The sequence below is a fragment of the Hemiscyllium ocellatum genome, chromosome 18, assembly GCF_020745735.1.
Source record: "Hemiscyllium ocellatum isolate sHemOce1 chromosome 18, sHemOce1.pat.X.cur, whole genome shotgun sequence".
NCBI classification, from domain to species: Eukaryota; Metazoa; Chordata; class Chondrichthyes; order Orectolobiformes; family Hemiscylliidae; genus Hemiscyllium; species Hemiscyllium ocellatum.
Window position 1 is genome coordinate 26,023,479 of NC_083418.1, and position 19,037 is coordinate 26,042,515.

The 19,037-nt window shown below is 42.6% G+C and overlaps 1 protein-coding gene across 5 annotated transcripts in view; it reads left to right on the top strand.

Annotated features, from left to right (window-relative positions):
• slc25a22a (solute carrier family 25 member 22a) overlaps positions 1-19,037 on the top strand; it is a 193,204-nt gene that overhangs the window by 69,378 nt on the left and 104,789 nt on the right. For all 5 annotated transcript variants that reach the window (XM_060838773.1, XM_060838772.1, XM_060838769.1 and 2 more), the window contains exons 3-4: positions 4,612-4,737; positions 7,186-7,241. In XM_060838773.1, coding sequence (XP_060694756.1) covers positions 4,612-4,737; positions 7,186-7,241 — 182 coding nt within the window. The remainder of the gene's footprint in view (positions 1-4,611; positions 4,738-7,185; positions 7,242-19,037) is intronic.

The window sequence follows — 19,037 nt, forward strand, 5'->3', positions numbered from 1 at the left end:
TACATGGTGCATATTTGTAAGTCTTGTGTAATTAGCTGCAGTGATCCAGCCTCTGCCACCTTTTTGGTTCATTGCCAGGTTGTGCACAACTGTGTCCACATGGCCTTAATTATCAGAATTACCATTATTTTTCAAAACAAAGTGTGACTTTTACTTTCCCTGCAGTGTTTAGAAAGTTGACCTTTCAGCTTTTGCACCAGGGTTTAACAAACCATCTGATTATCATAAATTTTTCAAAGTTTCTTCATGAAATAAGGACATGGCTGGTTTCGCCAGCATTTAGTACTACCTCTCCTTACCTAGAGAGCAGTGAAGAGTCAATTGTATTGCTATGGGTCTAGAGTTGCAAGTGGACCGGTCTGGGTAAGGAGGACAGATATCTTGCCCATGAGGACATTAGTGAACCGGATGTGTTTTTACAGCAATTGACTCTAACATTCTCTGGTTCACTGATTCTATGCTGTATCATCATGTTTGACCGGTCTACAGCTTAATCTGCCATTGTTGTATATCTCAAATATTTTGGCTATAAAAACCTAGCAAAAATCTGTTATTTGTAACAAATGACTAAATTAGAATCAATGGGCGCTTGTACTATTTTTGCTTAAATAATTGTTCCCTAATTTCATTACTGAAAGTTCTTGCTCTAACTTTTAACTGTAATACTTAATAACTTGTTCCCCAATCCTCTTAACCTATCTCACACCCTGAATCTTTTGAAATCTTTGATAAAATTATCGGTTAATATTCAAAATTCAGGTAAATTTTAGGTAAAGCAGAAAATACTGAAAGTACTCCGAAGGAGAGATTATGGTATTATTGCTAGACTATTAATACAGAGACCCAGGTAATTCTCTGAGAAGCTAGGTTTGAAGCCTGTTGTTGTGAAATTTGGATTCCGTAGAAGTCTGGAATTCTGAGTCCAATAATGACACGCAACCATTATCATTTGGCAAAATAAAATTTTGCTTCACTAACATCCTTTAGACTGTTTATATTACAGCCCTGCCACCAATTGTTAGTGTGATGAGAAAATATTGTACATATTTAATGATTCCAAATTTCCCCAACATATGCCACATATTGTACCTGGCATTTAGTTTTAGATTTGTTGTGTAAAGATTTTGAAGGAGACCAACGAGTGTCGATGTCCTTCAGGGAAGTAAACCATGTTCCTTACCTGGTTTGGCTGATATGTGACTCCAGACCAATAGCAATATGGTTCATTTTTAACTCAACCCCCATCCCTAATGGCCCAGACTTAAATGCTGGCCCAGCTGCATCCTGTAAATACATTTTTAATAAAATGGCCTGGTGGGATACGTGAAGATGGAAAGTTTTCGATTGATAGCACTTCTACTTCTTAGTCGCAAGTTTATAGATTCATGTCCTGCTGCAGAGGATAACAAAATATGGGATGATTCATCAGTGGCAAACTGAGGAAGTACCAGCAAGTTTTAAGATTTGTAACTCAGGCTAAGATTCTGGATGTAGGTTTGCTCTAAGAGCTGGAAGGTTCATTTCCAGACGTTTCGTCACCTAGTAACATTTTCAGTGGGCCTCCGGGCAAAGCATTGTTGAAAATTCCTGCTTTCAATTTGTATGTTTAAGTTTCTTTGGGTTGGTGATGTCATTTCCTGTACTTTTTTAAAGGGAGTGGTAGATGGGGTCTAACTCAATGTGTTTGTTGATAGAGTTCCACGCCATTCAGTGTGTGTTGCAGTACAGAGGAACTATGAAGAGCTGAGGAAAATCACTTATACTCTGTATTCAAAAAGAATGGGTACCCAATGAACACAATCCGCCGATTTCTCAACAACAAACCCAAACACGCAAACAAAACACATTCAGAAACCCGAGCCACTCTCCTCTACATCAAAGACATCTTGGAAATGACTGCCAAACTACTCTGACCCCTTGGCATCATGGTAGCCCACCTACACACTAAACTTGAAATATCCTACACAGAAAACAAGCAAAACTAATGTCATTTGCAAAGCACCGTGCAAGAACTATAGCAAACACCACATTGGACAAACAGGCAGCAAACTAGCCACCAGGATACATGAATATCAACTAGCCACAAAACAACATGACCCCCTCTCACTGGTATCCTTACATACGGATAAGGAAGGGCACCACTTTGACTGGAACAATACATCCATCCTAGGACAAGCCAAGCAAAACCATTGCACGAGAATTCCTACAAGTGTGGTGTTCCAACCAGAACTCTATCAACAAACACAGAGTTCGACCCCATTTACCACCCCCGTTTTTAAAAAAAAACAGGAAATCTCATAACCACAGGAAATGACATCTCCAACCCAATGAAACCCAAACATGTAAATAGAAAGCAGGAACTATCAGCAATGCTTCACCTGGAGGCCCACTGAAGATGTTTTCTCGTAGGGTGACAAAACGTTTGGAAATGAACCTTCCAGCTTAGCGAGCAAACCTACATAAGGTAGCACCACACTGTTGGGAGTGCAATCTTTGGGGTGAGACATGAAAATGAGGCATCAGCTTTTATCTTGGATAAATGTTCAGATGGAACTATTTCTGAAGTGAACGTGGAACTACTTCCAAGTGTCCTGGCAAATATTTATCCTTCAAAAAATCAAATTGTCTGGTTATTTCTCATTGCCCTTTGTGAGATGTTGCTCTGTGCATGTCGGCAGCTGTACTTCCTAGAACTGTGACTCCATGCCAAAAGTACTTTAACGTTTGTAAAACCAGGTTTCAAAAGGCAATATATAAATACAGGGTTATGATATCTCTGAACGTTGGCTCATCTTTGCTTTTTGGTGCTTCTTGGCAGGGGGCACTAGAGCCAAAGTTAACATCCCTCCAGCTATCTCAATTGAGAACACTGTACACATCAGGGATTAAATCTGGACATACTTGGTGTGAGTAGCTCATAATTGCTTTTCCTTGCTGATCAAATTTGTATGGATGACTGGTTTGAAAAAAAAGTACCCAAGTTGCTCTATTGAATTGAAGTTGGGGACTAGTGAGGTAGTTGTGTCCATTCCAAAGGCGAAGATGAGGAGCATCACTTTGCATCACACCATGCCATACCTCAGTGCATGCCATGTTGCAAGATGAAATATTCCACCTCTTTTCCACAGTTTGCTGAGTGCTTCCAACACCGGAGGTAAAAAAAAATCAGCAAACAGAATTTACTGTTAATAGATTATGAATTTCTGAATAATTCATGCTGCAACTCCTTGGATTCATTGTTACTCTCCTGTACTGTAATATTTTTGTGCAAAATATTTATCTTCTTGTGTTAACAGTTTCCAAGAGAAGGAATTTAGTTATCGAAGTGTCATCAAAACACCCTACATGCATCCAAAATGTACTTCTACAGAAATAGCTCGACCGCAAAGTTTCTGAGGGAGACCGAGCAAACTTGTGCTGTTATTACACAAATGGCAACATATTCTCCCTTTCCTCAGGAGAATAATTAATAATTAAAATATTTGAGGGGCAGGAAGGGTGCTGAATGACTGACTTAAAACAAAAAAGATCACTACTTAATTTTTTAAAACTGATCTCTTAACCTTTCCCAGTGCTGTTAACTACAGTTAGTGATCTACGTTTAGTAGTTATTTTTGTTTGAAATGTTAAATTACAAGTTTTCAGACACTGCTGCAGTTTGGCATGAAATTCTTGTTTTCTCTGGATGGGTTATTTACTGAAAGTGACTATCAGTTTTGTAGGGAACCAAGGTGGCCATACAATCCTTGAGTCTACTTTTCTATTTTGTGTGATCATAACAGATGTGAATCTTAATTCTATTAACTGACTGTGGCTCTGTAATAATAGTCTTGTTATTTTATGCATGTATTTGTAAGCCTAATATAAATCTTACAACACAAAAAGAGGTCTTTTGGCCCACCATGTCCATACCAAGTAATAGCCACCCTAATCTCATTTCCCAACATTTGGTCCATAGCCTTAAAAGCTGTGACATTTCAAGTGTTCATCTAAGTACTTCATCTTTGTGCATGATCTTTCCCTTTCTGACTTTAAAGTGGTACCACTTATTGTAAAGCCTTATTTCATATCTCAGTAAAACGGTGGAGGGACTAGTGCACAGATATATACGATTTCTACACATTGCATGGTGTTTGAACCTGAAGTGGATGTGATTTCCTTTTTTCCTGAGCTTACATTAAGTGGTGCAAATAGAATTTGAACCTCCTGAGTGAATAGTTGTGAATTTGTTTTTGCTGAAGACATGATTGGTTTGCATCACTGCCACGCAGTTCATTCATTTTGCTGTACTGTCCATGCTGCTCTGAAACTGCAGTGAAATACCTGGCTAAAATTTACACAATGTCACAGAAATATCGCTTTTGTTTCCCGATCAAAAACAATATGTGCAGTCTAAGTATCAAAAGGAAAAAGCTGGTTACTGGGAATTCAAAATTGGAATAGATAGATTTTTGATCACTTGGGGAATGAAGGGATAAGGGGATTGAATTGCACAGGAAAGTAGATGAAACGAAGATTAGCCGAACCATGAATGTATTAGAATTAGCATGGCTGGCTGTGTAGTCTACCCCTATTGCTATTTCTTAAAGTTTGTCCTTTCTCTCTTCCCAGTTTACCTGCCAAGTTGATCAATGGAGGCATTGCAGGATTAATTGGCGTCACTTGTGTGTTCCCAATAGACTTGGCAAAAACACGGCTTCAAAACCAGCAAAATGGCCAGCGGATGTACTCTAGCATGTGAGTAATACAAAAGCAAGCACACCACTCAACATAATCTCGCTTTTGATCTTAGCTGTAGAGATGAATTGTATGCATTTGATAACCTCTAATTCATATCCATGTTGCACACTTGAGTCAAAATCAGTTTGGAATGTCTGAGTTCACAATAAGCATTTATTTTAATGAATTGGTTCATCTGAGTATCTGCTTTTATAAACACATCGCTACTTAGTTATATACAGGGCAGCGAGAAAACCATTCATTCAAAACTTTTTATTTTTAATATATTGTATCCAATGTTGCTTGGTTATTTGACAATAATTGCTTAACTTATAATTGCCTCCAAACAATCTTTGCTGTTCATTCTGCAGTGCAATATTAACTTGGCTTTCTTTAGGATACACGTTTTGGGGAGTTTGTGAAGTTTATAAACTTGATCGTAAACAACCATTGTTAAAAATTTGTACCATGAATTGTAAATGGCTTGGCTAGGCTATGTATAACGATTGGAAGGCATTTTTACTGTAGAGGTGTTACTGGACGGTTTGCATTGTCTCCAAAAGTCAAAATTGCCTACAGAGTGCTTGGGATTAACCATTGTTACTCTCCCAGTGGATGGTAATATTGTTCAAGTCAGATCCAAGAATGTAACCTGGCATGATAGACCATAGCTTTTACACTTGCAGTTTCTTTACAGTGATGATCAATCACTGAACATATGCAGAGGAGGCTGCAGTCTTATAAAGCTAAGAATACCATGAGTTCTAAGTGATCTGAAAATGATGCTGGTGCTGTAGGATGGTATGCTGTGGTTTAATCATTTTAACTTTGTTTGTTCAGTAGAGGTGCCTAATCCAAATTTAGAAACTTGCCAAGTGGAGCGAGCCTGGGAAATTGTCCTTGTCATCTTTTCTTGAATGTTTTTTCCTTATTCCTCTGCTTCCTATTTCCTTAGTGTCAGCCTTAAAGTTGTTGATAGTACTGTGTTGCAAGAGAAAACTATTGGCAGGTGTTGGTAAATATTTGTCAGTTTACAGCATGTGATCTGTACATGCTTGTGTGCCAGAAGTCTTGATTTATTAATTTGTCCTTGACAGTGGAGTTCAAGGGAGGGAGGGAGTCATAAAGGCAATGACAGATGTAATGAAAAGTTATTGTAAACTTCAGTGCTGATTATAGAACTGAAAAACTTTTGAGACTCATTTTATCTCACCAGTACAATCTGTTGGTAATGTTGTTGACTGCTTCTGTAGTAGTAAAATGTCACAAACAATGTGTCATCCTAACAGAAAGGTATTCAATACAGTTGCTTCAGAAGATGAGAGTTGGGTATGAGGTGCACAGAAGCAGGCTGCAGCCTTACAGAGCAAAGGATACCACAGGTTCTGAGTAATCTGCAGATGATGATGATGATGGTATCATAGAATGGTAAGCAGTCGTTTGATCAGTTTAGCTGTGCCAGTTCATTAGCGGTGCCTAATTCAAATTAGAAATTCACCCAGTGGAGAGAGCCTGGGAGAAATCAGAAGAGCCACTGTCCAGGTTTTTTGGTCAGCAAAGTTGGAGGCAGAATAGGTCAACGCACTGCCCCTTGATCAGAAAATGAAGTGAGGAGTGGGAACCCGTCCGGGGGGAATTGAGAAGGGGATACTTCCTTTGGCCAACAATTGCAATGCACCAGATGCTCTTGCGCATTTGAGTGACAAAGAGAAGCCAGCTTGAAACAAATACTGAAAGAATCAATTAATAAAACGCTGAAGAAGTCATAATGACATACTGACCACTCAACCAGACTTGATTAATCACACGCTTGGAGCTCTCCTTTCCAGGTGGTTACATTGTTAATGATTAAACTTTACATATTGGAGAAAGATTTTATCTGTGCATCACCTGTAGTGAAATAATTAATGGAGAGTATGTTTTCAACATCATCACAAATACCACTCTGAGGAAATCTTTCAGTATGTGTCTTTTGGTGCAGTTGATTATGAGTTACTGTAGGAGGTGCTATACAATGTATTTTCAAGTGAACTAATGTAGACCATATATTTTAAAATGAAAAAAGCATGTGTTTAGATTGGATTCCCTATAGTATGGAAACAGACCATTTGCCCCAACAAGTCCACACTAACCCTCCGAAAAGTAACACACCCATTCCCCTGCCCTATATTTACCCCTGACTATTGCACCTAACACTCTGGATAATTTTTGCATGGCCAATCCACCTGACCTGCGCATTTTTGGATTTTGGGAGGAAACTGCAGCACCCAAAGGAAACCCACACAAACACTGGGAGAATGTGCAAACTCCACACAGACAATCGCCAGAGGCAGGAATCAAACCTGGGTTCCTGGTGCTGTGAGACAGCAGTGCAAACCACTGAGCCATCATGCCGCCATTTCTTTTCCCTTTTTGCTTTTCTGCAATTGCTGAGGAGAAAGTTGTAAATTCTTCATTTTATTTCAGGTCTGACTGCCTTATTAAGACAATCCGATCCGATGGCTATTTTGGGATGTATAGAGGTAGGTTTTTTTCTTTAAAAAAAAAATCCTGATTTTGTATTGATCGTTCTTAATTTGCATCTGTACTTGTGTTCACCAAGTTAGTAAGTGATTATTTTGTGTTTTGGCAGCCAGTTCTGATATCTGTGCTGTGTTTAAAGTCAAACCGTACCCCATTGTAGCTGTTCAGAAAATCATATGTCTCAGTTAAGCTGTCAGTAGGGAGTAGAGCAAAAGTTGGTTTCTAATCCATTCCAAAGCCTCAGTCATCTACACAACTTGGGATTTCACCTGTGCCCACTGTTCATGTGAAATTCTTGACAGCAAACAGTGGCACACTGCAGGATACTAGGGGAGTCGCATTTGCACACAGCTTCTCCGGTGTCACCAGGTCAATAACTAACCTTTTATATTGTACCTCTAATTTGGAAAATTCCCCGTGGTGCTTCACAGGAGTGTAAAGAAAAATTCACTCGACTCTGATGGAAATAGCGTCACGCTGAGAGATTTAATCTGGATTGTCCTCTGGGGTTGTTAGGCCCTTTTGCAGCTTCCAAAACACACACTGGACTCATGAGTGACTTTTTTCCAAGCTTTTGTTTATTTTGAGCAAACTGCGGCTTTGTATGGAGTTTGAACTACAATCTGGTGCAGAGTGTAGGCTGCTTAGAATGTCTGCTTTGGTTCTTAGATTCAAGGTCTCTGCATTATTCTTGCTCCCCCTAAAGAGCCTCACTCCATTGCTCCTCATGTTATCTGTAAACTGTCATACTCCCCATTCACCCATGTACCATATCCACTGCATATAATTCTGAGGAGTCATGCACTATCAGTGGTTGCAGGTGGAATAAAAATAGCCTGTCACAATCTAATAAAGTTCTCATTCAAATGTTTGTCGTTGATCCGACAAGCGCGTGTAGTCCCAGAGCGGAGGAAGAAAATCTGAAGTTACGACTAAGTTGTTCAAATAAGCAATCAAGCCAGGTTATATTGTTAATTTTTTAAAAAAATGTCAGTCACTCCCTTAAATAGCTATGTCATCGGTGGAACTATGTTGTGGAACTTGAGCATGTACTCTCAAAAAGGGAGAGCTGTCAAAACATTTGCTTTCTGCTCCGCATTCACTGAAGTTGAAAGAACAGAAGGTTTTAGTTTCAATGGAGTGGAACAGGTGGTTATTTTAATTTTGTAAAATGTTCAATAGCCAGGCAACTTCTTTCCAAAGGAAAAGATATCTATATGTTTAAATCTGTGTGTAAAACCTGGCAGGAGTGTTTGTCAGTCCATTTTATACAGTTTTGAACATCTGGCACTTTCTCTGTTAGAAAACTATCGTAGTGCATGTCAACATTTGTGCAGTGCTATTGTCAGCGCACTTTTGCAGGATCGAAACCAACACTTTTGCACTACATTACAGCATCCAATAGTGATGTCTAATAGAGCATTTAACATTTGCCTGTCAGAATGTTCCAGACTTCTCAGCAGGCTTCCTGTAGTTGTTATGAGATCTCCAAGAAGGTGCATTTTATTGGGCTTCCAAAACGCAGACCAGCACTTGAAAATGGCACAGGGAAGAAATTCAAATTATTTACAAGCGTCTCAATAACAGCCCTGATCTGTAAAAAGATATGTGCGGTTTGTACCCACTACCTTTCTAGCCTGCAGAAAGGCCCAGCATGTCATCAGGAAGGGAGAGGAAACTCTCTCTTGGCAGCCAAGAAAAATCTCAATTTAAAATAAGATGCAGGTTTGCGCCTCTATCTGATGGTAGGTCTGAACTCTCGTGTAAAAATTGAAGAAATTCCTCAGGGTGATACTTTGGAAAGGAATGACCTAATGCAAAATATCTTGTGAATTTTCTTGTACAGTTGCTTAAGCCCTAACATTTTTGTCAGCATAGATGAACTGGGTTGGTATAATGTATCCTTGCCAGTGCATGGCAGGCTCCAGGATGGAACGTTCAAACAGCTGTCATATGTCAATCATGCTTAACTCCCAAGGGAATTTGATTGAAGTTGTAGCATTCCAGTAAACCAAGAGCCTGTTTTCCCATGTACACCTGAGTTCACTGGGACACATTCTGGTTGAATGGAGGGCTGTTACTGAGGGTGCCATGCCCAGCAAAGTGTTCCAAAACATGCGGCAGGAATACATTGATGGAATGAATGTTGTCAGCAAAGCCCCAGAAGACTTGCATCCAATGAAAATGAAGGTGGCAGCTGCTACAATAAAGCTACTCATCAAATATCTCAAACATAATTGTTTCAGCATGGAAAATGCAAAACAAGTTTCATGATTTTTCTGTGACTGTAACCTGGTGTGTTGTCAACTCGTTGGTGTCTCTGAAAGTGTGAAGTAATAACCTGGTCCAACACCCCTCTGGTGCCCAGCTTAATAAAACCTTGCTCTCCATTCTACAGAGACCCATGAAGTTATGGCCCAAGCATCTCGAACATTCAGTTTTCTTTCAGCTGTCAACCATTTGCATCTCAAATTTTCCAGGTTCTGTTCTTGGTTCCTCCAATTCCTTGTCATCATACTCTAACAATTGCCAGTATCATCTGGTGATACTGGACTAGGTTCTACAAGTATATTGTGGTTTAATGCTGTACCTCTGCAGCATCTCTGTTATCAGACTGTCTGTCTGATATCTAGTATGTAATAAACCGATGTTTCCACTAGCTAGAAGTGGGAAAGATTCACAGCCCCTGACAAATGTCCATAACCTTGCTGTTTCGCGTTGATTTTGGCTTCCTTTCTGGTTGCTGTCCTGAAATGGTTAAAACATCTTATTCCTTGTTTTCATTCTTCCATGGACTGTTTTCTAGTAAGGATGGCATTTCTGGTTCATCCCTGATCGCATCGCAAAGGTGGTGGTGAATTGCCTCCTTGAACTGTTGCAGGGCATCGGATGTAAATATGCCCATAGCAGTGTTAGGACCATGATTTTGACTCTATGCCAGTGAAGGAACAATGATATAGTTCCAAGTGAGGATGATTTGCAGTTTGGCAGTGAACGTAGAACGGTGTTATTCCCATGCATTTGCTGTCTTCTCCTTCTCAGTGTCGATGTTACTGGGTTGAGAGGTGGGCACACTGCTGCTGCGGTGTGTTGGTGGTGGAGGGAGTAGTTATTTAAGGTGGCAGACAGACTTCCAGTCAAGTGCTCGACTTTGTCTTGGAAATTGTTGTTGGAGCTGCATTCATTCCGTAAAGTGGAGAGTATTCAAGTACACTTCTGACTTGTCTTTATAGATGGAGGACAGGAGATGAGTTACTTCCCACAAAATTTGCAGCCCCAGTTCTGCTCTTGTAGTTAAATGTTAAAGCTGACCTTTTGATCCCCTTAAGCTTTGACACAAGCACTGCTTACTTTTAGCTCTCTCCTATGTCCCTACCTCAGTTCATTTGCTGGTGACACCCAGATTAATTTCTTTTGTCAATATACTATTCCAGTATTGGTGTTGAAAAGTTCCTGAAGTCTACCCTCTATAAGCCACAACTCATTCAAATCTCTGCTGCTCATTATCATGGTCTACATTAGTTCTGTCCCTGTATCACCTCACTCCTTACCAACCCAGACTAGCAGCTGGTTTCCAGTCTCAAATTTCGAGTCTTCACCCTGTGTATAGATCAGTCATGGTCTTGAAGCTTCCCTTTTCTGTAATTTCGAATAACCTGTACTTTTGAATGTTTACCATTGATGATCTTGCTATAACAGTGCACAAACATCATTTGCAACTTGCCATTGAAACTGTTTTTGTATTGAAATCTTTGAAGAATATATGTTAAATCTTTCAAATATGTGTTCTACACGTGGACTTTATGATCTATTCCTGTGTGCCATGACATATATGCTTAAAATTTGCATCACTTCAAAGCTTCTTTGCTAATAGCAAGATAAAGCATAGACAAAACAGTGCAGATTTTGTACTGGAAGGATGCATTTCAATTTCAATTTCAATTTCTTGACTTCCTTGAAAGGACTTTGCTGAATAACATCAGAGCCTATGGCATAGTGGAATGGAGAAGTTGGAATCTTTGGCTAGTGCTTAATCCCTTCTGGACACACTCATTTGTGGAATGTATACAAACCCAAAGCCATCACACATGTCATGTGACTGTATGAAGACTGTTAATAGGCAGTTTGCAATGTGTGTTTGTCAAGCCTATTAGTAGTTAAAAAGACCAAGACCAAGCCATCACATACAGTACATGCATAAGGTAGTAGCAGAGGAACAGGAACTTAGTAGTTGGAACTGTACCTCAGTTCCATCCTTAAGCAGACCTATCGGGAATTTGCTGCCTCAGTGCCTGCTTTGAAGAGTTGAGTCACCCTTTGAACATTGCCTAAAAAATCACTTGAGTCTGTCTGTAAAATATCCTGCAAGTTTTGACTGGCAAGTTGGAAGAGTTCATTAGTGACCTTTCTGCAGTCTTGCTAGAAATAATGCTTTACTGGAGCAGTCTATTATTTCATGTGAACCAACTTCACTAGAATCTGCAGCTTTTCCCCCTCATACCATGATTTCAAATGAGTGATTGTGTTTCTCTTGAATTTCCTCACTGCTGCTACAGAGACCTTGGATTGGAATCTTACGACTTCATTGTGCAACTAAATCAGACCATAAGGCACTAATGAGATTTGTGTTCTTCTTATGTTTGCTCTTACACATATCATTGAGAGTGCAGGTGTATGAACATTCCAGTATCAACACATGGTTGAAGTAGGCACAGTTAAGTTTGAAGTCTCTTAAAACAATGGGAGAAAGTGAGCACTGCAGATGGTGGAGATCAGAGTCGAAGGATGTGATGCAGGAAAAGCACAGCCGGTCAGGCAGCGTCTGAGGAACAGGAGGGCCGATATTTCGAACACCAGTTCTTCATCAGGAATGCGGATTCCTGATGAAAAACTTATGCTTACAATGTCGATTCTCCTGGTCCCCGGATGCTGCCTGATCAGCTGTGCTTTTCCAGCTCCACACTCTTCATCTCTTAAGACGTTGCCAACCCTATTCCCTTTTATAAGCGATAGCACATGTGTCTCATACAAAAACCTGACAAACACAGTCACCATGCTGCGGGAGTTTTGAGTTTTTCAAAAAATATTTTGTTCACAATATATCTTTGTGACTTACTAGGCCAGCATTGATTTCCCATCTGTAATTAGCCTTAGGAATTTGTGCTGCTTTCTTGAACAATTGAGGTGCATTGGGTATAGGCTAGTTCATGTGTGCACACACATACACGCATATATATATATATATTCACACATTCACACACATGTATACACACACTCAGCTGTTAGATGGAGTTTGAACCACAATCCCGGAAAAAAAGGCGATATTGTCCCAAGTCGTGATGGTTTGATGTATGGTGGGAAATTTGCAGTTAATGGTGTTACGAAGTATCTGCTGCCTTGGTCCTTTTAGGTAGGTTTGAAAGGTGCTGTTGAAGGAGCCATAATGAGTTGCTGCTTGCCACCTTGTGATGGTGCATTTTTCTGCTGATGTATTGGTGGTGGAGGGACAAAACTATGATTATATGATCAGAGAGAGCATTTACCTGAATGGTTTGTATTCTGGATTGAGGAGTGTGGCTAGTTGAAATTTGCAGGGTTTAGTCTTTTTCAACAAATGACTTGGAAAAAGGATATTAGTAGCTCCATGTCTGGTTTCATGGATAGTTGAAAATAGGAGTGTTTCATAAAGTAAATGATGAGGTCTTGGAGTGTCTGCAGAGATAACTGATCAATCATCAGGTGCAGATAGGTTTTAAAAACCAGTCGAAAGCCTTACACAGTAAGTAGGGATATATCGACAAGGTGTGTTTGAGACTCGCGGAAAGGTCTAAAAACATCCAAATCTTGTTCAGCTGCCAGGATGTTAAGTTGCACAGGATCTGGATCAGAGTGGGAAACATCAAGCATATTAGGGAGGAGAAGGGGAGAGTGTGTGTGGGACCCATATTAGAGTAGGAGAAACTTCGAGGACACCAGGGAGGGAAAAAGAGCAGCCCTCAGTAATCTTGCAGGCTCCAATCCCAGTGTTTGACCAATCCAGTCATTGGATTAAAAACGTGCTCCACCAGCACCATGTATTAGTTAGTGTGCAAGAACCACGTATAGAGACTGTCAAAATAAAATTTGGGACCTAGACCAGAGCCCTCTTGGACAACGACAACAGCAACTGACCTGAATACTTGCCACTCAGGAGCCCCAACACTGTGATACTGCCATTGCTTGCTGAATGAGATATGAAGGATAGAAGGAGGTCAGCTCAAGGAGCAAGATGGCAGACGTACCCTTTTACATAGGGGATAAATAAATGAACCATCAGCTAATCCTAACCGAGAAGTAGTGCACCACAGCTGTCGGCGCATGCATCCTCACCCTACAACCGAAGAGGAATTCTCCATCAGCCTTGATCAATCATTGTCCTGTGTCCCAAAGAGACAGTAGTTGCATGTTTTTGGTGACTCTAATACTAGAGAGTGAGGGATACAAACCTGTGGAAAAGCATGATCAACAATGCATAGGGAAGGCAATTGTGACAGAGATATTCTTTTGACAAAATGTGATTTGATCTGGTCATTAAAAAAACGCCCTATTTTGGCAGAACAACAATATAGGTAGCAACATCCTTGGTCAAGCCATCACCTTGACTCATCCTTATCTGAGCAAGGGATTGCAAAGATGTCCACACTATCTGCACCATGTCACGAGCAGATGACTGCTGGACTGACCATTTCCTAATCTGGGAGAAAGTGAGGGCTGCAGATGCTGGAAATTAGAGCTGAAAAATGTGTTGCTGGAAAAGTGCAGCAGGTCAGGCAGCATCCAAGGAGCAGGAGAATCGACGTTATGGGCATAAGCCCTTCAGGAATGAGGAAGGAGTGCGAAGCAGGTTAAGATAAAAGGTAGGGAGGAGGGACTTGGGGGAGGGGCGTTGGGAATTCGATAGGTGGAAGGAGGTTCAGGTGAGGGTGATAGGCCGGAGACGGGGTGGAGCGGAGAGGTCGGGAAGAAGATTGCAGGTCAAGAGGGCAGGAAGTGGTGGAGATGCGATGGAGAGCATCGTCAACCACGTCGGAGGGGAAATTGCAGTGGAGAGCGTTGTCTTCAAAGACCGCAATTTCCCCTCCGACGTGGTTGACAATGCTCTCCACCACATCATCTCCACTTCCTGCTCCTCCACCCTTGAACCCCGCCCCTCCAATCACCATCAGGACAGAACCCCACTGATCCTCACCTACCACCCCACCAACCTCCAGATACATCGTAGCATCCTTCGTCATTTCCGCCACCTCCAGACAGACCCCACCACCAAGGATATTTTTCCCTCCCTTCCCCTATCAGCGTTCCGGAAAGGCCACTCACTCCGCGACTCCCTCGTCAAGTCCACTCCCCCCACCAACCCAACCTCCACTCCTGGCACCTTCCCCTGAAACCGCAAGAAATGCAAAACTTGCGCCCCCCCCCCCCCCAAGGCCCCAAGGGATCCTTCCATATCTGTCACAAATTCACCTGCATCTCCACACACATTATTTACTGTATCCGCTGCACCCGATGTGGCCTTCTCTACATTGGGGAGACAGGGGGCCTATTTGCGGAACGTTTCAGGGACACCCTCACCAACCAACCCAACCGCCCCGTGGTGGAACACTTTAATTCCCCCTCCCACTCCGCCAAGACCATGCAGGTCCTTGGTTTCCTCCATCACCAGACCATGACAACACGATGTCTTGAGGAAGAGCGCCTCATCTTCTGCCTTGGAACCCGCCAACCACAAGGGATGAATGCAGATTTCTCCAGCTTCATCATTTCCCCTCCCCCCACCTTCTCTTAGTCCCAACCCTCGGACTCAGCACCGCCTTCTTGGCCTGCAATCATCTTCCCGACCTCTCCGCCCCACCCCCTCTCTGGCCTATCACCCTCACCTTAACCTCCTTCCATCTATCACATTCCCAACGCCCCTCCCCCAAGTCCCTCCTCCCTGCCTTTTATATTAGCCTGCTTGGCAGTCCTTCCTTATTCATGAAGAAGGGCTCATGCCCGAAACATCGATTCTCCTGCTCCTTGGATGCTGCCTGACCTGCTGCGCTTTTCCAGCAACACTTTTCAGCTTTCCTTTCCTATTCTGGCCTGCTTTCTGCTTCAGTCACCATCCACAAGCAGCAGTGGCAGCAGAAGTGCTGCTGCAGGCACTTCAACATTGATCGACTCCAGCCCTACCCTAGTGCACTCGATGATTGGAAATCACAGAACATCCGCATTGCCTGGTTTGTCCTTCAATCTATCGTAAACAGCACCCAGAAAGAATTTAGGATTTATCTGGCTGGAAACATCAAGACAGGTTTGATGAAAGTGAACTGGAGATTGAGGTACTATTAAATCACAAGTGCAAAACATACCTGAACTGGGAACGACATCTTGGGGAAGCAAAGCAGGCTGAGAGGCAAATGAGACCATGGTCCAACAATGGCCTAAGGAACAAGTGCTCATTCTGTTGAACATAGGATTACAGCAACCTACGCACAATCACAACACGCATTAATTCTTTCGACCGGTCAAGATTGTTTACAGTTCCAGCATCTAAGGATGTATCACACCAAGATCTGAGAATAGAATGGCATTCCTCAAGGACCAAGAGCCAGTGGGTGATTGTTGCAAGGACTATTTTTTGAGGATCTCCTGAGCTGAAACTTAGTCTGTGACGTGTGTTATCTTGACCACATCCCACTGTGTGCTACCACGTTGGTGATGAAATGGAACATTGCTTCTGATGTGCCAACTCTTAAGAAACAAAGTGTTTGATGCCGAAGATCTCCAACCTTGAACACCAACCTCATGGTCGTCAGGGCAGCAGAGTTACCAGCCTTCCTCTAGGTGTCTGACTCTCAAGCGGTGTATTGCTCATACCTCCAGAAATATCACACACAATTCCTTTGCAAATCCACTGGCAAGACTTCTGTTCTCATCAGTGTCCTCTCTCAGACAAACATAGAGCCATAGAGATGTACAGCACAAAACCAGACCCGGTCCTGCCGACCAGATATCCCAGCGCACCAACGAATTCAATACATATCGTGGGGAAAAAAAAGGTCTCATTCCTGATGAAGGGCTTCTGCCCAAACATCAGTTTTCCTGCTCCTCGGATGCTGCCTGATCTGCTGTGCTTTTCCAGCACCACTCTAATCTTAATCTGATTGCCAGCAGCTGCAGTCCTCTCTTTCGCCTAGATATCCCAACTCAATCTAGTCCCACCTGCCAGCACCTGGCCATATCCCTCCAAATCCCCCTCCTTCATATATCTATCCATATGCCTTTTAAATATTGCAATTGTACTAGCCTCCATCACTTGGTCTGGCAGCTCATTCCATGCATTTTTTTTCTTTGTGAAAAAATTGCCCCTTAGGTCCCTTTTATATCTTTCCCTTCTCACCTGAAATCTAAGCCTTCTCGCTCTGGACTTCCCCAGGGAAAAGACTTTGTCGATTTATCCTATCCATTCATCTCCCAATAGCTCAAATCCTCCAAACCTGGCAACATCCTTGGAAATGTTTTCTGAACCCTTTCAAGTGTCACAACATCGATCTGATAGGAAGGAGACCAGACATTTTTTTACAAACCCACCGACTCCCACAGCTACCTGGATTACACCTCTTCCCACCCTACCTCCTGCAAAAATGCCATCCCATATTCCCAATTCCTCTGCCTCCACCATATCTGCTCCCAGGAGGACCAGTTCCACCATAGAACACACCAGATGGCCGCCTCTAGAGACTGCAATTTCCCTTCTCACATGGTTAAAGATGCCCTTCAACGCATCTCGTCCACACCCCGCACTTCCGCCCTCAGACCCCTCCCCTCCAACCGTAACAAGGACAGAAACCCCTGGTGCTCACCTTCCACCCTACCAACCTTCGCATAAACCAAATCATCCAACATTTCCGCCACCTCCAAACGGACCCCACCCCTTTCCGCCTTCCGCAAAGACCATTCTCTCCGTGACTACCTGGTCAGGTCCACACCTCCCAACAACCCACCCTCCCATCTTGGCACCTTCCCCTGCCACTGCAGGAATTGCAAAACCTGTGCCCACACCACCTCCCTCACCTCCATCCAAGCCCCTAAAGGAGCCTTCCACATCCATCAAAGTTTCACCTGCACATTCACCAATATCATTTATTGTATCCATTGCTCCCGATGCGGTCTTCTCTACATTGGGGAGACTGGACGCCTCCTAGCAAAGCGCTTTAGGGAACATCTGTGGGACATCTGAACCAATCGACCACACCGCCCCGTGGTCCAACATTTCAACTCCCCCTCCCACTCTGCCGAGGACATGGATGTCCTGAGCCTCCTTCGCTGCTGCTCCCTCACCACCTGACACCTGGGGGAAGAACGCTTCATCTTCCACCTTGGAACACTTCAACACCAGGGCATCAATGTGGACTTCAACAGTTTCCTCATTTCCCCTTCCCCCACCTCACCCCAGTTCCAGCTCAGCACTGTCCCCAGGACTTGTCCTTGCGGCCTATTTGCCTTTCCACCTATCCACTCCACCCTCCTCTCTGACTTATCACCTTCATCCCCACCCCCATTCACCTTTTGTACTCTATGCTACTTTCTCCCCACCCCACCCTCCTCTCATTTATCTGTCCACCCTGCAGGCACTCTGCCTCTATTCCTGATGAAGGGCTTTTGCCCGAAATGTCGATTTTCCTGCTCCTCGGATGCTGCCTGAACTGCTGTGCTTTTCCAGCGCTACTTTAATCCAGAATCTGGTTTCCAGCATCAGCAGTCATTGTTTTCACCGACCAGAATTATACGCAATATTCTAAAAGTGGCCTTACCAATATGCCCAGTATCCAGGCACTAGTTATGATAGTTATGATCAGTGTTGATTACCACATCATTTGCATGCCTTGCACAAGACTTCTGACATATGCTGTCTACTTTGAACTTGTTTATGATCAGCTATTATTTGCAGGGTCAAGAGCATGCTTCAAGTATGTTATCGAATACTCCTCAAAAAGATGCAACCTCCCCACCAATGTGCGGGAATTACTAGTCCAAGACTGGCAAACTTGGAGATCAAGCCGACTGTTTTGGATGTCTCCCTCAGCCTGCAATGGAGGACAAGTGGAAACAGCAGGAGAAATGTATGAAAACCTGAGCATACCACCCACCCACTTCAGGCACCACCTACTCCACTCATGGTTGGGCTTGTGGATCCATCTCCCTGCTGAACCAAAGGCTATGGAGGAAACCGTTCTCCATCGTTACTCCCATAGTTTGCTGTGGCTTTCTTAAATAAGAAGCAGCTAAATTGTTTGTGAACATCACCTTGGTGCTATCTGATGAGCTTTGCATTCTAATTTGTAGCACTTGATACTCTTAAAATATCATAAAATGATTTTCAAATCTTGCAATGGATTTCACAACAAAGGGATAAGACATATAACTACAAAGTGTCACATCCCAGTCAATGAGAGCATTGAAGGACCAGGTGAACAAGTAGAAATTTCAATAGATTGGCCATTAGCAAATCTTTTGCATCAAATTTCATTGGGCCGTTATGCTTGTGCCCATTCTGTGAGAAGTCTGGTAAGCATTTAGTTAACGTGTTATAAAATGGATGGAAATTTCCTGGTTCTGGCTGGTCAGTTCCAGCTGGCAATCTGGACAGAATCACGGTGGACATTAAACAGCAAGGGGACGTGTGTTTGTTTTATACTGAAGTTTTGTGTTCAACTTTGTTTGTTTGCTTGATGACTATCGATATTGTTGCCTCCAGTTCAAGTTGAACCCAA